Raw genomic sequence first — 21723 nt, 5'->3', positions numbered from 1 at the left:
CAACGCTGACCAATCAAAACACAGCAAGTTGGGTTGAAAGGAAAACTTAAATTTCCGGTGGGCATAACTTTGGAAAAGAAAAACTGTTCCAGAATCTGTGGAGCCGCAGCCATTTGATGTATTCAGTGTAATTAAAGAAAAAAAAATCCAGTCTTAAACAAAACAAAATAGCATAAAAGACCCTGCTTTTGCATCTAGCTGGAAAGGAGGCCAAAAGTAGTTCAGTTCAAAGTTGCAGATTTTGGACTCAATTTGTCTCTTTATAATCCTGCTTTTTAAAGATCTCACAACTAAATCATGAATATCGAAGGTAAAGGCATTGTAGAAAAACAAAACACTACTCAAGTTGTAAATTTACAAGGAGCCTTTAATTACTGACTGTATAATTGTAGACACCTTCAGATGAATGCAGAACCTCACAGTATGGATGCTGCTTTGATAATCTCAATAGAGCCTCGGGTCCTGTCGGTGAAGGGTGTCATAGTAAACCCAGTTATGGTATGTATTTCTCCTTGATGGTCTGTAAATACTAGTTTCCTATGATTTGGTGTTGCTATTTTGAATACATTGACACTTCGTCCTGCCTTGCTTATTCTCTAGTACACTCCTGGGCAAACTCATGATAAACTGAATCATTTCTACCACAAATGGAAAAAGAGGGATGCCAGTGGTGTAACTAGAATCTAATAGGCCCTGGTGCAAAATTTGGATCTGGGCCTCCACCTGCATGTTGGTCTGATATATGGAGCCCTTGTAGAAACCTAGAACCTATAAAAATATGCTTATTCCATCACCATGTAATAATGTCCCCCTATCATTGCCCCTTCCAGTAATTATATCCCCCTCTCCTGGGCCCTATCTTGAATTATTGTCCCCAGGTGTGGGCCAATTCTTGTAACAATCTTATATCAATGGCCCCTTCTAGTAATAATGTCCCCTACCCTGGGCCCCTTTCTGGTATAATGTCCCCCATCTTGGGCCCCTTCCTTTTATAATGTCCTCCATCCTGGGCTCTTTCCAGTACTAATCTTCCTTGTTCTTCTCCAGCACATTGTAAAAAGAAACAAATGATGATTCTTGCCTTTCCTTTCTCCCACAACCCGTGAAGTCCCCTTCTATAGCTGTCCAGAGGTCGGGCAGCGCATGATGTTACTTCCATGCACCACCTGTGATGTGCAAGCCAGTCTGCTGCTGGCCTCTGATTGGCCGGTGACATGTATTACGGTGCAGGGAATTTCGGATGAATGTACTGTACGTGTGAGGACACTCATCCAGGAGAAATAGGGCATGGGCAGGCCCACATTCTGTATGGGCCTGGTCACGGTTGCACCTTCTGTATCCACGATTGTTATGCCTCTTCGGCTGCTATACCTTCTGCTCAACTCTGACCACAGCCGTCAGCCAGTAACTTCTTTCATAAATTCTCTAATAATCACTTAGTTTGCCTATTTTCCCAACAGCTTATCCAACATTGTGTTTACTTCCAAGTGCTTTGGGGCCTTGCGGTGATTGGACAACTCGCTGGTACTTTGTGCCAGACGTTGGAAAATGCAATCGATTTTGGTATGGTGGCTGTCATGGTAACAGAAACAATTTTGAAACTGAAGAAGAATGTATGAACTCGTGCAAAAAGATTCCAGGAAGGACAACAGGTACCATAGAGTACAGATACCGCAAGCGAGGAATGAAGTGGGATCGCCTGTCACACCAACTCCCGGGAATTGAGGATGGAACAACTTTTGAAAATGAAGGACAAAGCCCTGAAGGGATGGTGAGAACCCTGGACCAAGATGCAGAAGGACGATATCTTGCTGGCCATGACTTTGATGAGCGCAATATGGGTCCGTCAGTAGCTCAACCATCCACACAGCAAACTGGATATGGGGCAGCTGCAGAAGACGACTCTTCAACTCGTCACTCTTCCATTTATAGGTAAAGTTACTTTTGTTTTTACCATTATCATGGTTACTCAGACAAAGTAGATTTGCTGCTAAAAGGTTGTGCAACTGAAGATCCATAACAGTCATATGAATTTTTTACAACCCATTTCTTATACATTTCTACAATCAGTCTGCAATGAGTGAATTAACCCTGACAGAGGCTATCCAGGATTAGGAAATCAGTGACTTTTTTCTGCAAACTATGCCACATCTGTCCGTAGGTGGTTTGGAGTATTGCAACTGAGCTGTATTCCATGCAGTGATATTGCAATACAACTGCAGAAACAAACCATCGACATGTGAAGTAGTGCTGTTTCTGGAAGAAAGTTTATGGTTTTCTAAAGCCAAATTCAGACGTCCGTATATATTATGGCCTGATCAAGGGCTGCGAACAGGGCCAGCATCACCACAAGTCAGGGACACTGGCACACTGTCGTGTGGACTGTAGCGGTCACTTGGTAAAATAGTAGTAATATGAAAATAGTGGTGCTACAAAAGTCTCTAGATAGCCCAGATCTAAAGGGCCAGATTGTAAGACAGGTCCTCTAAGGGCATGATGATTCTTGTCCAATGTAGTAAACCTATTTTTAAATACCCAGTAGGACTAGGCTGAGAGTCAGGAGCAACTAGAAAGCCTTTCCCTCTGGTGGATGCTGAAAGCTTACTGATTTCAATAAGGACTTTGTAATAGTTTAGAAGAAAAAAACAAACAAAAAAACAATAATGTCACAGGTTCCTTCTCCGGTATCACACAATCAACAGAGCAAGAGAATAGTGAACAATTCCAAGACCTTTATTTAGGCAAAACACAAAAGGTCTATATATACGATCCATCACACAAAGGATAAAATATTCCAGAACACGAATGCATTTCAGTAACAGGATAAAAGTCCAACAATCCAGCACAGAGGATAGCAGTCCATATTCCCTTCTTTCTCTCTGATATGCTCTTCACATCATGGTTCCACATCAGACTGATCTCTGTGTCTCACCTCCCGGATATTACAAGTCTCCCCCCTCATTCATAGGTCAGGAGGGGGAAGGTCTTAGGGGCTCATTGTTTCAACAAGCTAGGTCAACATGTAATTAGCATATTAGCAAACAACATTATTCACTGACCCTGTGGAGAGATAACAATACAGAACTGTGGGGGGGAATATCATATGGCAAATAACAACTCATCCTACAAGATACAGTAACACCATGATAATCAGTAAAATAGAAATCTACACAAAATGATACCCACGTAGCATATCACACCATCACAACCTCTCCCCCCTCATAATAAGTGAGCACGCCATTAGGTCTACACAGACCTCTGGCCTGCTCACTTTAGTCCACTTTGCTCCACTGTTTATAGTTCCTTGTACAGTGGCAGGGGTTGCAATAATCATGAGCACTTGTCCATAAATTCCGGGGTCCTGGCTTTATGGTCATACCAGGCTGGACTGGGCCATTCGCTGATGTTCATTAGCCAAGGTAGCTAGCTGGGCGAGACAGTCTCTGAACTCTAGAACGTAGGGAATGATGGGCGTTACGGTATCTGCGATATCTCCCTCCAATTGTTCTTTCAGAAGGAGAGGCCCACAGACCTTCTGCTCCCACAAAATGACTTTGCAACTCCCAAATGTAATTTCCAAGGAGGATATCTGCAGGAAGTCCTCCCATAACTCCAATCCAACAGTTTTTCTCCAAAACCAAAATCCAAAATGTACCAAAGCTCTCTGTATATATTTGCGGACACACCCCGCCAGGACAATGGGAATTCCCGGGCCCTGGTGAATTGCCTCGGGTCGAACCACACGGGGGTCAGCGATAGTCAGGAATGCCCCTGTGTCTCTAAATCCCGACACTTTGTATCCATCAATTATGACATCCTGCAGGTGGCAATGCCGTTGCTGTGTATTTCTGATGGACAAAGGCAGGAGTCCGTACACTCCAGGAGGGGTATCTATGGTGCCGTGGTCGGTGGTCCACTCTGGTGGGGGTGGTAGTTCCTCTTCCTCAGGCGGGATGGAGTGCACAAGAAGCACTGAATGAGGTGGGGCTGCGTGGGGCTCCCTCCGAATCCTTGAGGGACAGCCAGACTGCAAATGTCCAGGTTGCCCACACCCGTAACATCTCCTCTGTGATACCCACAGGTCGTGGTCGGAACTGTTGGGGCCTAGGATTGTGAGCCGTGATTGTCATCAGCCTGCGGCTGGGTGGAGGGGCAGATATAATCGGAGGGGGCGCGGTCGAAGGCCGTGGTTCATTGTTCAGAAGCCTCCTCCATTGCGGTCGGATAGTAAGGGCTTCATCAGCCAGGGCTGCAGCTCTATCCACGGTGCACGGCATGCGCTCCCGGACCCATTCCCGTACCTCTGCAGGGCACTTGGCAAGAAATTGTTCTATAAGGAACGCCTGTATAACATCTTCCACAGTAAAGGCATTTTCAGCTTCCAGCCATCTCCGACATGCCTGGGACATCTTATGTGCATACATCCTAAACGATCCCCCTGTAGTGCATGGGAGGTCTCGGAACTTGGCCCTATATGAGTCTGGGGTGATAGCATGGTAATCCAGGATAGTCTGCTTTACAATGTTATAATCCCGATTCCGCTGTGAGTCAATGGTTCGGTAAGCCTCCGCCAGGCTACTGTTCAGGAGTCCCACTAGCAAACGCATCCAGCCAGAGTGGGGCACCTCCAAAACAGCACACTGGTGCTCAAAGTCCCTGAAGAACCCTTCCACATCTCCGGAAGCCTCATCAAATGGCTTAAACTCTGTCTGGGTGATCCGTACAGGCTCCCGGATCATTGGATTTACATTCCACATTGCGTTACTCCCTCTTTCAAGCTCCATTGCTTCTTGTCTCTGCTGTGCCCGGCGGGCAGCCTCCTCCTTGTACTCCTGAGAGACGCCTGGGCCCAATACCGCCATCTCTTCTTCATACCACACCACCCACTGGCTTTTTGGGGTGGGGGTCCTCGTCTCCAGTGCTCGTCCTTCAGACATATGGGAGTAGGTGGTCTGGCTAGCACCCACAAGTAGATCGATTAAGGCCTCTTTAGTCAGTCCCTGGTAGTTCAGGCCCAGGTCTCTGGCTCTCTCCTGTAAACTGGATATAGTCCAATTTCTGTACTCACTCTGTGTGTGGTTCTCCATTAGGTTACGCTCTGTTGATCCCGCTGCTTGCCACCAGTTGTCACAGGTTCCTTCTCCGGTATCACACAATCAACAGAGCAAGAGAATAGTGAACAATTCCAAGACCTTTATTTATGCAAAACACGAAAGGTCCATATATACGATCCATCCCACAAAGGATAAAATATTCCAGAACATGAATGCATTTCAGTAACAGGATAAAAGTCCAACAATCCAGCACAGAGGATAACAGTCCATATTCCCTTCTTTCTCTCTGATATGCTCTTCACATCATGGTTCCACATCAGACTGATCTCTGTGTCTCACCTCCCTGATATTACAAGTCTCCCTCCTCATTCACAGGTCAGGAGGGGGAAGGTCTTTGTGGCTCATTGTTTCAACAATCTAGGTCAACATGTCATTAGCATATTAGCAAACAACATTATTCACTGACCCAGTGAAGAGATAACAATACAGAACTGTGGGGGGAATATCAGATGGCAAATAACAACTCATCCTACAAGATACAGTAACACCATGATAATCAGTAAAATAGAAATATACACAAAATGATACCCACATAGCATATCACACCATCACAAATAATAATAATGGCGTACAATCAGACAACTTATTTCAGTGCAGTTTGGTTATATCTTTAATCTTTCTTTTATTATTGAAGAATTATTTTGGACAAAGCAGAATCCTCAACCATGGAGGCGTCAACTGGACAAATGATCCGTCTACTTTGCAGGGTCAGTGATTACCCGTTTCCCAGGGTGGAGTGGCAGAAAGATGGAATTCCTGTTTCTTCCACCAGGTCAGATGCCAAAGAAATGATTTGTAAAATTTTAATTACACTTTGAAAGCAGAGACAGTGGGGAAAGTAAGTATGTAATACACTGTTGAGTTTGAGAGTTTTCCCACCGACTAAGAATGGAGAGGTCTTTAACTTTCATCGTAGGAACACTTCAACTATGAGGGAGAGAATCTAAAAATAAAAAACAAAAATAACATTGGATGATTTTTACATAGTTAAATTGAATTTTATTGCATGAAATAAGTATTTGATCACCTACCAACCAGCAAGAATTCTGGCTCTCACAGACCTGTTAGTTTTTCTTTAAGATGACCTCCTACTCTACATTCATTACCTGTATTAATTGCACCTGTTTGAACTCATTACGTGTATAAAAGACACCTGTTCACACTCCAAACTCTCCACCATGGCCAAGATCAAAGAGCTGCCTAAGGACACCAGGGACAAAATTGTAGACCTGCACATGGCTGGGATGGGCTACAGGACAATAGGCAAGCAGCTTGCTAAGAAGGCAACAACTGTTGGGAGCAATTATTAGAAAATGAAGGAAGCACAAGATGACTCAATTTTTCTTTGTCTGGGGCTCCATGCAAGATCTCTCCTCATGGAGTAAGATATTTCTGAGAAAGGTCAGGAAACAGCTCAGAACTACACAGGAGGACTTGATCAATTACCAGAAGAGAGCTGGTACCACAGTCTCAAAACTTTACTGTAACACACTACGCCATCATGGATAAAAATCCTGCAGGGCATGCAGGGTCCCCCTGCTCACACCAGCACATGTACAGGACCATTTGAAGTTCACCAATGACCATCTGAATGATCCAGAGGAGGAATGGGAGTAGATCATGTGATCAGATGACCAAAATAGAACTTTTTGGTATCAACTCTACTCGCCTTATTTGGAGGAAGCATAAGGATGAGTACAATCTCAAGAACATTATCCCAACTGTGAAGCAAGGTGGAGGATCATACCTAGGCGGTACTTTTCTGCCAAGGGGACAGGATGAATGCAACGCATTGAAGGGAGGATGGATGGAGTCATGTATCGCGAGATCTTGGCCAAAAACCTCCTTCCCTCAGTAAGAGCTTTGAAGATGGGTCGTGGCTGGGTCTTTCAGCATGACAGTGACCGAAAACACACAGCCAGGGCAACTAAGTAGTGACTCCGTAAGAAGCATTTCAAGGTGCTGGAGTGGCCTAGCCAGTCTCCAGCCCTGAACCCAATAGAAAACTTTGGAGGGAGATGAAACTCAATGTTGCTCAGCGACAGCCCCAAAACCTGAAAGATCTGGAGAAGATCTGTATGGGGGAGTGGGCCAAAATGTCGGCTGCATTGCGTGCAAACTTGGTCAAGAACTACAGGAAACATCTGACCTTTGTAAATGCAAACAAAGGTTTCTGTACCAAATATTAAAGGGAACCTCTCAACAGTTTTGTGATATAGCAGCTTAAAATACCTTATTCAGTGTCTGCCATTCATTCCCTAAATCTTTATAGAACCCCTGTGACTCTCCTTGTATATTTCCCAAAACCTTTTTTTAATTTCTCCCGCATTATATGGTAATCTTCTCAGTCCAGTCTGATGGGCCTGGTTTTGGGCCTCTTAATCCCTCCCATCAGCTGTTGCTCGTTGTCCTACTTCTTGGATGACACCTGTTGCATCATCCACATTGCTGTGCGACATCTCGCGCCTGCTCAGAAATATTGCATTTTGCGCCTGCGCAGTATGCTTTGCACAACTTGGGGGCAAAGCCGAAAAACAGACGTGTCATGCATCAGCACATGTACTGCCAGCTCATGTACCGGAACTACGTTTGTCAGTGCATGCGCACTTCTGTTTTTCGGCTTTGCCCGCAGTTGGGCAAAGCATACTGTGCAGGCGCAAAACACAAGATTTCTGAGCAGGCGCAATATGGCGCATGGCGATGTGGATCGTTATCCATGTCATGAGGATGGCGACCAGAAGCTGGGAGGAGGGAGGCAGAAATCACGCCCATCGGACCAGACTGAGAAGATTACCATACAGTGTGGGAGAAATTAGAAAAGGTTTTTGGAAGTATACAATGGGAGTCAGGGGGTTATACAAGAATTTAGGGAAAGCATAGCAGATGCTGAATAAAGTGATATTTTTGGCTGCTATGTCACAAAAATGGCGACAGGTTCACTTTAAGTTCTGTTTTGTCTATTGCACCAAATACTTATTTTTACATAATTAATTTATTTGCATTAAATCATGCAATGTGATTTTCTGGATTTTTTTTTACAATTCTGTCTCTTATAGTTGAAGTGCACCTACGATAAAAATAACAGACTTCTCCATTCTTTGTAGGTGGGAAAACTTGCAAAATCAGCAGTGTATTAAATACTTATTTTCCCCACTGTAAATTATGTGACGTAATAAATCCCATGAATATCATGTATCAAAGTGTGATTATTACTGCTTAATTATTGTTCTTACAAATTGTATCCTCTAACTATGTTTTATGAATTTTAAATGTCAGATTGACATTTTACGACTGAGTCCCTATAGATCTTGCTGCACTTGGGGTAGGCCGGAGCTCAAAGAAATTTTAATATAAATCCTTATTTCATGCCTTAATCTAAACTAATTTCTTATATACTTGCATTAAAAATTCACTACTGTTCCCCAAGCACACTAACTGTTATTGTATTTTATTTCCCTACTTCCTGTGGAATGATGCATCATCTGAGAATCCCAGTGCATGCTGGGATACTCAAACGAAGCATCATCAGAGCAAGGGGCAGAGGCTGCTATCATCGCCACAGCCTCTGACCCCTCTCTGAAATGAAGCATCATGAGTGACGCTCATTTCAGGGGCAGGACTAGTCCCTGTGCACTGTCATTGTGCAATGTGCTCAATCACAGTGTGTGCTCTGTGCCGGCTCAGAAGAGAAGTAGCGAGCCAGCAACACAGAGGAGTGTACACGATCAGAGTGCGCTTTCCTGTGTAGCTGGCTTGTTACCACTCATCTCAGCCGACCACAAAGAGCGCACGCTGTCATTGTGCACATTGAACAATGTCTGCATGTAGAGACTAGCTCTGCCCCTGAAAATGATTCATTGATGATGCTTCATCTCACGGAGGGGGCAGGGGCCACCCCAGTGACTGCAGCCTCTGCCCCCAGCCCTTATGATGCTTTGTTTGATTATCCCAGCATGCACTGGGATTCTCAGATGATGCATCATCCCAAAGGAAGTAGGGAAACAAAATGCAATAACAGATAGTGTAGTTAGGGAATTTTTAATGCAAGTATATTAGAAATTAGTTTAGATTATGGCATGAAATAGGTATTGATTTAGATTAAAATTTCTTTGACCTCTATCCCACTCCTTTAATGACTTCTGATTTCTCTAAAAGGGGTTGTCTTAAAACTTACTTTTAAGACTTTAAAAAGTGAATCCGTCACCAGGTGTTTACATCATGCTGCTCACAGGGTAGCAGAGACAGAGACCCTGATTCTTGGGGATGTCACTTACTAGGCTGCTTGCTGCAGTTTTGCTAAAACAGTGATTGTATCAAACTGCATATCTAGCAGTTCTGTGAATACTGAGCTGTGTATAACCCCGTCCACACCCGATTGGCAGCTTTGTGTATTATGTACATAGTTAGAAAACTGTCACTCAATGGTGGAGGCAGGGGTAAGAGCAGCTGTAGAGCCAGAGACCTGCATTCCAGCGATGTGTTAATTATGGGCTACTTTGCTGTAGTTTTGATAAAAATCAATTTTATCAGCAGGAGATTATCACCACAGGCCTAGTAAGCCTGCTACAATGTAGTCCTCCCGAACCTTAAGCTCTGTATAACCACGCCATCTGTGTACACTGCAGAGGCAAAAAGTTGTCAATCAGTGGTGGGGGCAGGGTTATACAGGGCTCTGCATTCGAAGGACTAGTAGATCTACAGCGATTAAACAGTTTTTAATCAAAACTGCAGCAAGCAGTAAATTAAGTAACACACTGCTGGAATCTGAGTCTCTGCCCTACACGATGCTGATCTCAGATGGTGGAAGCAAACATCTGGATGATAAATTCCCTTTGTTTTCTACCTAGCAATAAAAATGAATGTCCCCCAATGATTGTATGCACATGGTATGGGATTTGCAGTTTGCTAACAGTTTGCCATAAATAAACAAATTATGGTATTTTTTTCACAGGCACACGTACCAGTCAGACAGCTCCTTAGTGATCAGCAATGTCCGTCTTGAAGATGCTGGAACTTATACGTGTACAGTTTCAAATGGAAATCGCAGAGAGACGCACAGAGTGCGGCTTCAAGTGAGGGGTCAGTTTAGCAATATAACATGATATACATTTCATGGAATTAATTAGTTTGCATTTTTCGGTTACTGAAACATTCCCACATGCTAAAGATTGCCATACACGTTAGATGGCTCTTCCCCATGTCATGGGACTCAGCTAGCCCGAGTGCTGTGTGTTCTCTAGAAGGAATCTGGCAGCGGCTTATGCTGAGAACAAAGGCATCGGATGATTGAACTGCAACTGCGTTATCCTTATGTCCTCTGACACAATGTATTGGGGGAGCGTCGGGAAGCCCCCATGCACATTAGATGGTTGGGCAGAAACAGGTGAAATCTGCTAATTTGGCCAACTTTTATCTAATGTGTATGAGGACCTTAGCCTATCAGACTACCAGGATTAGATGTCGGTTGCTGATTTGAGTAATATCTTTGCATTTTAATTTCACATTTGTAGAAATGGAAACTAGGGATCATCACAGAATACAAAACCATGGCCACACGAGAGACGGTGACAATGTGCGGAGAACAGACTTTGTTACTGAGACATTAAGGGACAACTCGCAGAGCAGCCGTGGTTCACAGTCACTCAGGAGGTACATGGTCCACTGGAAAGAAAATATTCAGCAGTTTTGTGTATGCAGCTTCTATGCAGACCTCTATGGTTACATACTCAAATCCCTGTACAGTCGTAATCCCATCTAACTCCTAATTCCGGCTCACTTATTGATTGCACTTTGGAAAGAACAGGGTTTTGTAGTTTGGAACTATAGAAAATAAAATGCTCGCACGTTGCTGTTTAATTCTATGTAAGGTGTGATAAAAAATGAATGATAACCATGTGTTATGGTCTTTTTAGGACATTGTTAACCGGGCCTGTGGCACTGGAAGCAAATCTTGGCCATCGAACAAGACTGTCCTGCCATCTTGAAATTTCTCCCAGCACTACAGTAGACTGGCAAAAAGATGGCCTGCCATTGCCTTCCCCTAGGTATGACTGCATGTAATGTAATACACTGCTCTGCAAGAATGCAGCTCGCTGTTGGCACTCTGGTGTAACGTAAACGAGATTGTTCAGACCTGACGATGGCCGACTGACAAGGCCAAGGAGCAGTCATCATAGGATTGTGCAGCCCTATGTTTCCCCTAGTAACAATAGACTTTATATGTAGTCTAAGTCTATGTGCACGCTGTCTTTTAGACGCTGGGGTCCTTTCTTGTAGCTGTCTGTTCTACTCTGTCCAGTCTAGAGCATGAGCAGAAGCTGGCCAAAGAATGAGCATGTCACTACTTTTAACCAGTGATTTCTGAACCCTGAAGCGGTTAATAGAAGGGACATGTGCACAGCAATGTCATTTTTTACATTGCTGTGCACTAGCTTGATTTTATGGGGCTCTTTTGCGCCGCTTTTTCAGGTGGGTTTTGGGTGGAATCTGTCTGAAAAAGATGTAGTGTGCACATAGATTCAAATTGAAGGGATTTAAAGTATTTCTTACCTATTCTATGTGATACTTTGGTTCCTGGGCAGAGTTGGGGAGAAGTAAAACAACTACGATAAGCTTGCAGTGCGGATCTTCAGCATTGCAGCTGTGAGGACCAAGGATTTGGACTTGCCATATCTTTTTGCAGGTACAGAAAACATGCAGACGGTTCCCTTGTCATTAGTCGGGTGAACTCAGAAGATGATGGGCTCTACACATGCGTGACCACAACTGGAGCCCGGAGGGAATTCAGACAAATCCAACTTAAAATCCGAGGTTAGATTAAATCTCTCTGAACGCTGCAAACAAAGAATAATAGTACGGAGTTGTGCTTTATCTTAATCTTAGTGAGGATCAAGCACGCTTTGGCTAATAGTATTCGAGCACACCAAAGATACTCTATGTTCGAGTCGCTGCGGCTATTTGACAGCCGCAGCACAGGCAGGAATTTCCTGTTTGTTAGGCAATCCCTACATGTGTTGCGGCTATCAAACAGCGGCGAGACATGGAGCCACGGGGGACTCCTAGTATTCAAGCATGGCAAAGACACTCTGCTAGCACACGAGCATGGCGGATACCACCTTATCAGAGTACGCTCGCTCATCACTACTTAGCATCCATACTCCTTCAGCAAGTGCAGGACTGATCTTGGGTCTTATGACAAAACTAACAGCTCAGATGACATTGGCAAACTTGTGATGAGGCCACGATTTGCTGATGTCATATAGATGTTGCCACATATTGGCGGTCTGAGTTCAGTTTTTTTTTTTTCTTTAGTGTCATCATAAGTTTTATTTACCCAAATACAAATTCCACTTTGTGAGCAGAAAGTATAATATATATAAGAGGCAAAAATAATCAGATCCTCTTGAAGAAAGCAGTCATCAAGAGATACAAACCTAACTGATGATACGTTGGACACAGACTATAATTGAACCCTTGGCCTCCTTTATACTTTCATTACTATAATATTAAAGGACTATTCATGAATGGCCCTTTAAAAATGTAGAAAAAATTATTTTTCCTCCCCCCCTAGTTTTAAGGATACAGTGTATGACCTAATTAGGTCCTCTGCAAGTGCTGTAGAAAGTTGTCAATTTTTTCACATTTTTTTAATCCTTTTGAAAATAGGAAGTTAATGAAAATTCTAAACATGTTTCTCTTTGCAGGAGAGCTAAAAATCACTGATCCACCAACCAGTGTCACCGTGGCAGAAGGGGCTGATGCCTCTCTGAGTTGTGTGGTGAGAGGTGAAAATGTCAATGTTCAGTGGTCGAGGTAACGCACAGGAAACCCTATCTGAAAATATAAAATGGATTGGTGTGCTCCAGGGTCTGATTTTCATTTTTGGACTGTCTCACCTCTAGGAATGGAGTACCAGTGCAACCAGATGGAAGCCATACCTATGTATCGCACGATGGCAGCCTGGTGATAAGAAACACCAAAGCAGCCGATGAGGGCTCCTATACATGTAATGCATATAGCGGCACACACTCCATCAGCGCCAGTGCCGAGGTCAGAGTGAACAAGCAAATGCCAGCAGGTGAGTCCTATGTGTGACACACGTGTCCAAACATGTTGAACTTTGCAGAGACTTAATATATCCCCAAGCTCATACCGTGCTCAAGGCAAGCATGCTTCACAAAAGCAGTGTTCACATCTCTCATTTTTGCTCCTCCATGTTAAATTATTGCCACAAGTGCAGCCAAAACTCCACCCACGGTGAGCCAATGGGCACCCACTATTGTGTAAGATGCCCAAGTGAGGTAGTCATGGGCGAGCTTTGGTCCTCACTCGCTCTGGCATCCTAAAGACAAGCTGTGTTCCTGTGTCTGTGGTGCTTTCCACTTACTTCTAGCCTGCAGGCCTCTTCTGACTCCAGCAATCCTTCATCTGGAACCAGGGCAACAATCAATCCAGGAGACACAGGGTTTATAAAAACCAAACTTTTTACTGTGTGAATGGCAGTCTGTACAGTTTTTACAGGCCGGGACAAAGAATAAGGCACAAGGTGTTGTCATATTTCCCAGATACCGGACACAACTTTAGCCTTGGCTCTTGGTATAGGTGGCATACCACCCTCTCTGGCATTCCTAGGCTAGGGATCTTCTAGCAGTATATCTGGATTGTGATACCTTCCTCCCTATCTAGTTTGAGTCCATCTTTTCCTGTAGCTTCCCAAGCTGAGTGTGGCTCTGTCCTCCGACATCCATCTCGAGGTTGCCCTTGGCCATTAGACTGAATCACACCAAAGGGTATTTGCATCATTCCACTGCCCCAAATATATTAGGCTCACGTTGTCCCTAGCAGCCATAAGTCTTGCTGCGTACTCACTGCTGCTCTCACATTGACTGTCACTTCCAGCCTGTCACAAACACTCAGTTCCCCCGCCCAATTGGGCTGGCCACGTCAGTTAACCCTGTCCCAGCTAACTGCATCTCCAGGGGGGGTATTATACCTTTACCACATACAAATGCATAAAAAGTACATTTAACCCTTGAGTGTCAGGGAGTAATCCATTAGCTCCCACCACTGTTACAATTGATTCTCAATTGAGCGTCCACTGACCCACTGCGTGTAGGCAGAAATTTGGCCATGGGTCCAGTAGCATCCTTAGGCTGTGATATACAATACAGATTTTTTTTAACTTTAGTCATTGCTTTTACATTTTTTGAAAAAGGTGAGACCTTTAAACCTCATTTATCAAGTATTTAAAATGAAAACTGGCATTGTTGCCCATGACAACCAATCACAGCACAGCTTTCATTTCATAAAGTGCTCTAGTAAACTGAAAGCTGCTCTGTGCTTGCTATTGGGTAACAGACACTTGTCCTTTTAGACATTTTTGATAAGTCTGCTCCATTGTACTCCTTGTGTTCTGATCTTGAATTATAGCCCACCGTAACATCCATGTATATAGAAATAAATAGTAGTGGCACTCACCGGTCCTTTAAAATCCAATTTTTTTTCTGAATAAAAACATGTTTAAAACTGGCTGTAGAGATGGAAGGAGCACATGTGTGGGACAACAGTCATCCCGCACATGTGCTCCTTCCCTCTCTGCAGCCAGTTGTAAACATGTTTTTCTGAATAAAGACATTGGATTTTAAAGGACCGGTGAGTGCCACTACAATCTCATTTTGTGAGCACCTGATACCTGCAGGCTTGATTGCTCAGTCAAAAGGTGGTTTAAGGACAAGTTGACACACAGGTTCAGTGGTGCTAGCTTTCTCCATGTTTTTTTTTTTTTCTACATCCATGTTTATGCCGATTGCTATGGGAACATTTGTTTTGTCACCGCCTGGTAGAAACTACAACCTCCAGCATCCACACTACTTGGACTAACATTGTATATACTTATTATATCCACACACGAACACGAGCCAAAAATAGGAATATACATATTTTAATATGTGTGGAATGTATATACTGAATATATCACTACAAATAGGGAAATAATCTAAATATCTAGTGAAATTACCTTTAGTACACGGCTGCTGATGTAAAGGAAAAAAGACCATAAAAGTTAGCCTTTTGTACATAATCCTTCCCTCCAACAAAAAGTACACCCCCCCCCCCCCCCCGCACGAAAAAAAAAAAAAAAAAACAACACCGACCTGTCCTTTAAAATAAATAAGAAATTAGCGGCAAAGCTGCATCAGTTTGTCACAGTTTTTAAAATCTACATTGTATCTTGCCCCAATTTTCCAAAACTTCTACAAAAGAGGCCAAACTTCGTGAAACAAGCAGTGCACAGTCTACGTATCCATCCCGGGAGAGGTTTGTAGAAGTAAACACTAGGGCTGTGTTCCGACAGTTATCAGGCAAAGGTCGCACATTATGCATTCGCTACAGAATTTGTTCCAAAGTCCCACAACCGTGCACAGTCCTCTGCAAGTGAACGGAGCTGTAGTAATATAAATAGGTTGACAGCGACATTTACCAGTTGTGGGCAGTGCTCTGCTCCACCCACAGCTTTTAGAGGCAGATGATTGCTGAATAGCACAGCCATCATCTGTCAGGAAAGATGCAGGCTCGGCTTGCGAGCCCGCATCAAAGTCAAGGAGCCAGAGTACGTCATACCAGTACGTCATATGCCGGCAAGGGATTAAAACCCCATTGGTTGTAGATTTTCGTAGCAGACTTAGCCTGTTACAATGCATGTAACCCTTGCTTTGTGTTGCAGATTATAAGGCTAGTTTTGTAGAGTATAAAATCCACTACGTGTAAACCCAGCTTAATACAAGCTGTAGTTTGGAATTAGAACAAGGCAAGTAAAGCAAACTGGATTTGTAAAGTTAATCAGTTTCTTAATGTAAATTCTAAAAATCGTGCTAAAAAATAAACCTACAAGGTATTGTGAGCATAAGAGAAACCGGTCAGCAGGTTTTTTGAAGAATGAATAGAAGGGGTGGGAATACAGTAGGGTCATCATACCGTACGTGTGGAGGAATTCACTGTGGGGGGTGTCATACTGTCTTTGAGGGGCAGTTTTGTTGGCATCTTACTTTATGGGGGTAATGAAAGGGCAATCTAGGAACTTCACTAGGAGGACAATTACTTTGCAAGGGCAGCAAAGTTGTGAGATATGCTGTTCTGTGACCCCACTCAATATTAAGGTTTTTTTGTTTTGTTTTGAGGGGGTGTGGGATATTAGAAATCATGGGGGCCCCATAGCAGAAGTTGTATATCGGCGAGGAACTACCCAAGAGTCAGATCACATGACCGGAATACTAAGACCCATTAATTAAAATGTACTTTTCATATGGAAACAAACAAAGGGGTTGTCACCATGAACAAAGTTTCATCGTTCCGTTTGATAAGGAAAAACTTTCTCAATTGTCGAATTTCTTTTTTTAAATATCAATATTGGTGGTCAAAACTTAATGCCAGATTCCCTTTTAAGCTTTGTTTTTTTTAAGTTCCATCATAAAGCATATCCATTTTGCTGTTAAAAGTTCTACAATTTTCTAATACACTGTGATGGCTGGAAGTATACTAGGAAACTTCTTCACTGTGTGAAGAAATTGTCATAATGCATATTTTACCTGTACCTGCTGTAAGATTCAACGGGAAGAGGGGCCCTTCCAAAGAGGATGCTGTAGGTTTTCTACAAAAAAAAATAAAATATATACAAGAAATAGTTTTTTTTTTTTAATGAAATGGTCAAAAATACCGTACTTAAAAAAATAAAAATAATAATAATAATGTGTTTATGCCTTCGCCACCAAGCAACATATGTATTACAAGTGCGTTCAAATACAAATCTGAAAATTATTTATTTTTTTGTCCCCCCTCCAGCCTCATCTACCGATCCCAATAATGAATGCATTGACAAGCCTGAACTGGCCAACTGTGACCTTATAGTTTATGCCCAGCTTTGTGCCAATGAGTACTATGGCAGCTTCTGTTGTGCCAGCTGCTCTAGACATGCCTCAGGACACAGTCGAAGACACCAGGGCTGAGAGACATTTCTGATACAAATCCATAACTATATAATAAACTACCCGAAGCGATCTCGTCAGCATCGATGCAGTCGGAGATGTGAATTATTATACAACAAAAGCTTGAAAGTTGCTAAAAGAGGCATCATTAAAAGTGCATGGACTATACCTAACTGGTGCATTCCTGAAAAACATTACTGTACTGTGATATTTGTGCTTTTTTTCTAGTTCCTCTCAAAAAGACAATTTGTATCCATTAATCTTTATAGCTAAGAGTTTAAGAGATAGAATAAATGTTTAATGCATAAGTTACAGTGATAAATCAGAACGCGAAGAATGAAAAGGTGAGAGTGATGGCAGGGAGATTGTGACATGCTTTGTAGCTCTTCTCTAAATCTAGGATATTGGGACATTTTGCATCGTTTCTGCATTTGTTTTATAATCTGACAAGTAGGAATATTTAATCAATGACAGGGAATGTTGTGCAGTAGAGCTCATTCACACGCCAGCATTTTCCATCAGTGTACGCCAAACCCAGGAGTGGAACTTACAGAGAGAAACCATCAATGAAAGATTGACACCTGTTCTGTGTTTTGTAGACACTCCTGGTTTTTGGCATTTAAATACTAATGAGTGAATAAAGCAAAGAAAGTAAAATATCAGAATTATTATTATTTTTTTTTTTTTTTTTTAAGCATGAGGTTTTCTCAAAATTTCCAAACCCCTCAAATTACTCTATGCATGGTGGTCTTTAACATACATGCCTACAGTACAAAATTTGCCAAAACTGTCCCTAATTTTCTCAAAAAAACCCAAAACACCAATGAATACCATACACTTTCTATGGACGTTCCACTTTTCGGATTAATGCGATCCTTTACCAAAGCTCATGTTGGTAACTTCCATCTTACTCTTGGATGCACAAGCAAGAGGCACAGGGGAAGGAGGTGAGAAAGAGGAATCGAAAAAGGGCTCAAGGAAGATTATACAAGACTGGAGTAGATCATTTCATAAAACATTTGTGTTTTTTCGTGTGATGATAAATACACAGTGTGAGATGAGATTTCTGTATGGAAAGACGATTCGCTGTTAATTCTCCCGTTAGTGTGTGTTTAAAATTAATATTTTCCTGAAGGAGTTTTATTGCACCCTCATTCTTTATCCTGTTTATTGTAATTGCAGGGGAAATGTACAGGGTCAGCTATAGGCGGCCATAATCCTACAGTTATAACTTTGCATCTGGGTGAGAATCTGTTTGAACCAATGGAAATCCTGTAGTAGATTTACATAAAATGTGTAATTATTGGTCAAATACAAATTTGGTTCCATTTTTAGCATAATATTTTACATATATAGTGGATGAACGTTCAGATATTGAACTTTAATTATAGCAAATTATTAAGTATGTGCATAGCTCTGAAGGTGAAGATTCCCTGTTTTTGTGCATTTTAATTTCTTAATAGAATTCTAGTGACTGGCGCTATGGAATACCAAATCCCTCCAGCTACCACTAGGGGGAGCCTCTTCCATAGTTTGTGTTTGCCCATCATTACAGATCACATCCGCTGTATACATCAATTAAAAAATGTCATTTAAATACTAGTCTGCAGTGAAGAGCTATGACCTTTATATAGTATGGTGCCCACTATATAACGATCCACTGAGTAATGAAGAGCAGTAGCTGTCTGCACTACAGGGCCACCAACAGAAATGGCAGGTGTCAGTGTTTCCTTCTGAAAGCTAGCTGATTGGTGGGAGTCTGAGTGGCGTGCACAGTAGCTCCGCTCAGTGTAGTGGCCATTGCTGGATACTACTCCTATTCTTTAGCATGGAAGCTGCACTGCAGTAGTTGGCAGCGGCCACTACACTTTGAGCAAAGCTCCATTAAAAGTGCCTACATCTGGCTGCCACAGGAGCAAAATCCCATTGATCGGTGGGGAACGCTAACCAATCTGACATTAATTCTCTGTCCTGCTAACAGGTCATCAATACCGCAGGACCAGACAACCCCTTTAAATGTATAGTGTGCTACATCAAGTGGATAAAGTAAACAATTTAATACTTATGACTGTAGATAAATAGATCCTGATCACACTATAAATCACAAACAAATGGCGTGAAAGGGTGGACATTCACTTTATAATATATGTATATTTCTTAATCCTTCCATTCATTTTTTTTCGTTAAACTGTGTGGGTTTATATATTTATAGCTAGAAAAAGGAGCATGCTAAAAAAGGAGAGGTGTTGTCTAGGTTACTTTTTTTTTCCTCTTTTTTTTTTTTATACTGGCTCAAGCTTAATTTTTTTTATATAATGTATCAAATTTTAAATAGACTGCAAGTTCTCTCCCATACATATGAATGGGAGCAAGCTTGTGTAATGGCTGTGAAAAGTGCTACATGTGTACAGAGCCGTGCCCTTTAATTAGCTGATCAGTTGGGGTATCTGAAATCGGACTTACACCGATCCGTCCTTAGATGAAAAAAGATAGGTTGTCAATATTATAGTTTAAAAAAAAGAGAAAAGATATTTGGGCTACAAAAATATCTATTAACGTAGTATAGTCAAGTTGCATTTTTTTGTTGTTGTTTTTTTACACTATTTTGCTAACACTACAACAATCCATTTTAATATAACCATAGAATTAAAAAACAAAAAACCCAGACTGTCTGTGCAAACAAAAATAAAATGTATTTAGACACGTGTCTTTGTTTTAAATTGTTACAATGCGTAAAGTGAATAGGAAAATGTCATATGCCAAATATTACATTAAAGGCGTTTGTCACCGATACCGTTCTTTAACCCTAATCGTTTTCCGTCTGTCTTATATACCGTAATAAGTAAAAGTAAACTTAACGGGTAAGTTTTCTTGTTATATAGGAAAACTGCAATACAAAGGTTTTAGGTGCACATAACCAAAGAATGCTAAAAATGAAAAATATATATGGTTGTGGAATGTATTACTGTCTGTTGACTCAAATATACAGTATATGTTGCTTTTAGAGAAAAAAAGGTATATTGTAATATTTATACAGAGTGTTTAACTTTGTTCAATATATATTAAAATTTTGACATCAGAAAGTGCAGTGAGCCTATGAATTACACATTATTATATAAAGTTGTGGGTAATGTGGTGGCATCGGCATACAAGATAAAAGGTAGAAACCAGAGCCTGAGCAGTTGGATAAGCTGGGCTGGCAATGATCCCCATGGCCAAAAGGGCTTATTTTAAGCCAGAGATACTGTGATCGTAGGTGAGACTTCACTTATACATACTATTACAAGACGCTAGATTTTCTTTTTAAATACCTATATTTTAGCTTGCCTATAAAGTAAACACTGGAAAATGTCACTTTGTATTTGCTCCCCCACCATGATGGAGGCAGAGACCCTTATTCCAGCGATTTATCACTTAATGAGCTGTTTGCTGTGGTTTTGATAAAATCAGTTTATCTGCGGTGACCTACAAGTTCTCTAAATGCTGAGCTCTGTATAACCCCATCCACACCACTGATTGTACACTGTGCATAGGCAGAAAGCAGCCAGTACTGGAGAGTGTGGCTTGACTAGAGCAGGTTTCATAGTCCTTTAGCAAAAAAAATCCTGTCTTGATCAGAAAGCAGCCCAGTAAAAAAAGCATTACTAGAGTCAGGGTCTCTACATCTTGGTGCTCTCAGATTAAGTGGCACAGGAGAAAAATAAATAAATAAAGGAAGCCACATTTTTACAGCTGTTCTATGTTGCAGTTAATAGAAGGGCTGGTGCTCTGATAACCTTACACATCAGAGTATTGTGGAATCCGATCAAAAGATGTATTTTTTTTCCCCTGATATCCAGTCCTTGGATAGAAATCAAGGTTTAATTTGATTCATTTCCAAGCACAGAACAGGAAGGAAGGCTGAAATCATAAACCTCCTAGCTTCATAATAAAACAGTTCCCTTAATACTGGTTATAGAGATCAGTGTAGAGTCCGAATTCTTTGCAGATCAATAAACTTCAATAAAGCGCTCATTGACACATCAGTTTTTCACGTACAATGGCTATCCGTGTTTTTCCGGTATAGCACTCGTATTTATGATAGTCTACATGGACAACCTCTTTCAAATCTAGAAGTTTGCTGTCTCACCCGGAATATGCTTGTCCTACATGGTTCATTAATATACAACATTATGAAACATTGCCACAATAGACCATCCTTTTTAATATAGCCATATGTTAAGAGATGGAACGCATTCCATAACAATCATTGTATACAACCGCACAAACTACTTTATAAAAATGGATAATGAAGCTGTAACTTGTACCTGAATATTGGAGCAACTTAAATCAGATCCTCTTGGCTCCTATGTTTTGCTCCCACTAAATTCACTGCATATTTCTGCGGTAAAAGCGGATACAAACACTATGATCTGCAGGACATACATGATAGTCCAGAATATCACGTATAATGTATGTCAGTAAGGATATATATATATATATATAGATTATATATATATATATATATATATATATATATATATATATATATATATATATATGCATATATATTTATCACAGCATAATCAGGCAGAAAGATGGAAGTCTCAAGGTACTGTAGTGTGGCAACTTCTAAGGCCGGCCTCACACTA

At 41.7% G+C, this 21723-nt stretch overlaps 1 protein-coding gene across 1 annotated transcript in view; it reads left to right on the top strand.

Moving 5' to 3' along the window:
• PAPLN (papilin, proteoglycan like sulfated glycoprotein) overlaps positions 1 to 17775 on the top strand; it is a 96018-nt gene extending 78243 nt beyond the window's left edge. Inside the window, exons 20-29 of the mRNA XM_077261712.1 lie at positions 393 to 498; positions 1461 to 1932; positions 5749 to 5886; positions 10066 to 10193; positions 10625 to 10763; positions 11027 to 11158; positions 11797 to 11924; positions 12818 to 12926; positions 13016 to 13191; positions 16950 to 17775. Coding sequence (XP_077117827.1) covers positions 393 to 498; positions 1461 to 1932; positions 5749 to 5886; positions 10066 to 10193; positions 10625 to 10763; positions 11027 to 11158; positions 11797 to 11924; positions 12818 to 12926; positions 13016 to 13191; positions 16950 to 17113 — 1692 coding nt within the window. The 3' untranslated portion in view covers positions 17114 to 17775. The remainder of the gene's footprint in view (positions 1 to 392; positions 499 to 1460; positions 1933 to 5748; positions 5887 to 10065; positions 10194 to 10624; positions 10764 to 11026; positions 11159 to 11796; positions 11925 to 12817; positions 12927 to 13015; positions 13192 to 16949) is intronic.
• Positions 17776 to 21723: the final 3948 nt, after the last annotated feature.

Source organism: Ranitomeya variabilis, chromosome 1 (genome assembly GCF_051348905.1).
Source record: "Ranitomeya variabilis isolate aRanVar5 chromosome 1, aRanVar5.hap1, whole genome shotgun sequence".
In the NCBI taxonomy this organism is placed as follows: domain Eukaryota; kingdom Metazoa; phylum Chordata; class Amphibia; order Anura; family Dendrobatidae; genus Ranitomeya; species Ranitomeya variabilis.
This window is presented reverse-complemented; position numbering and strand designations above follow the sequence as displayed.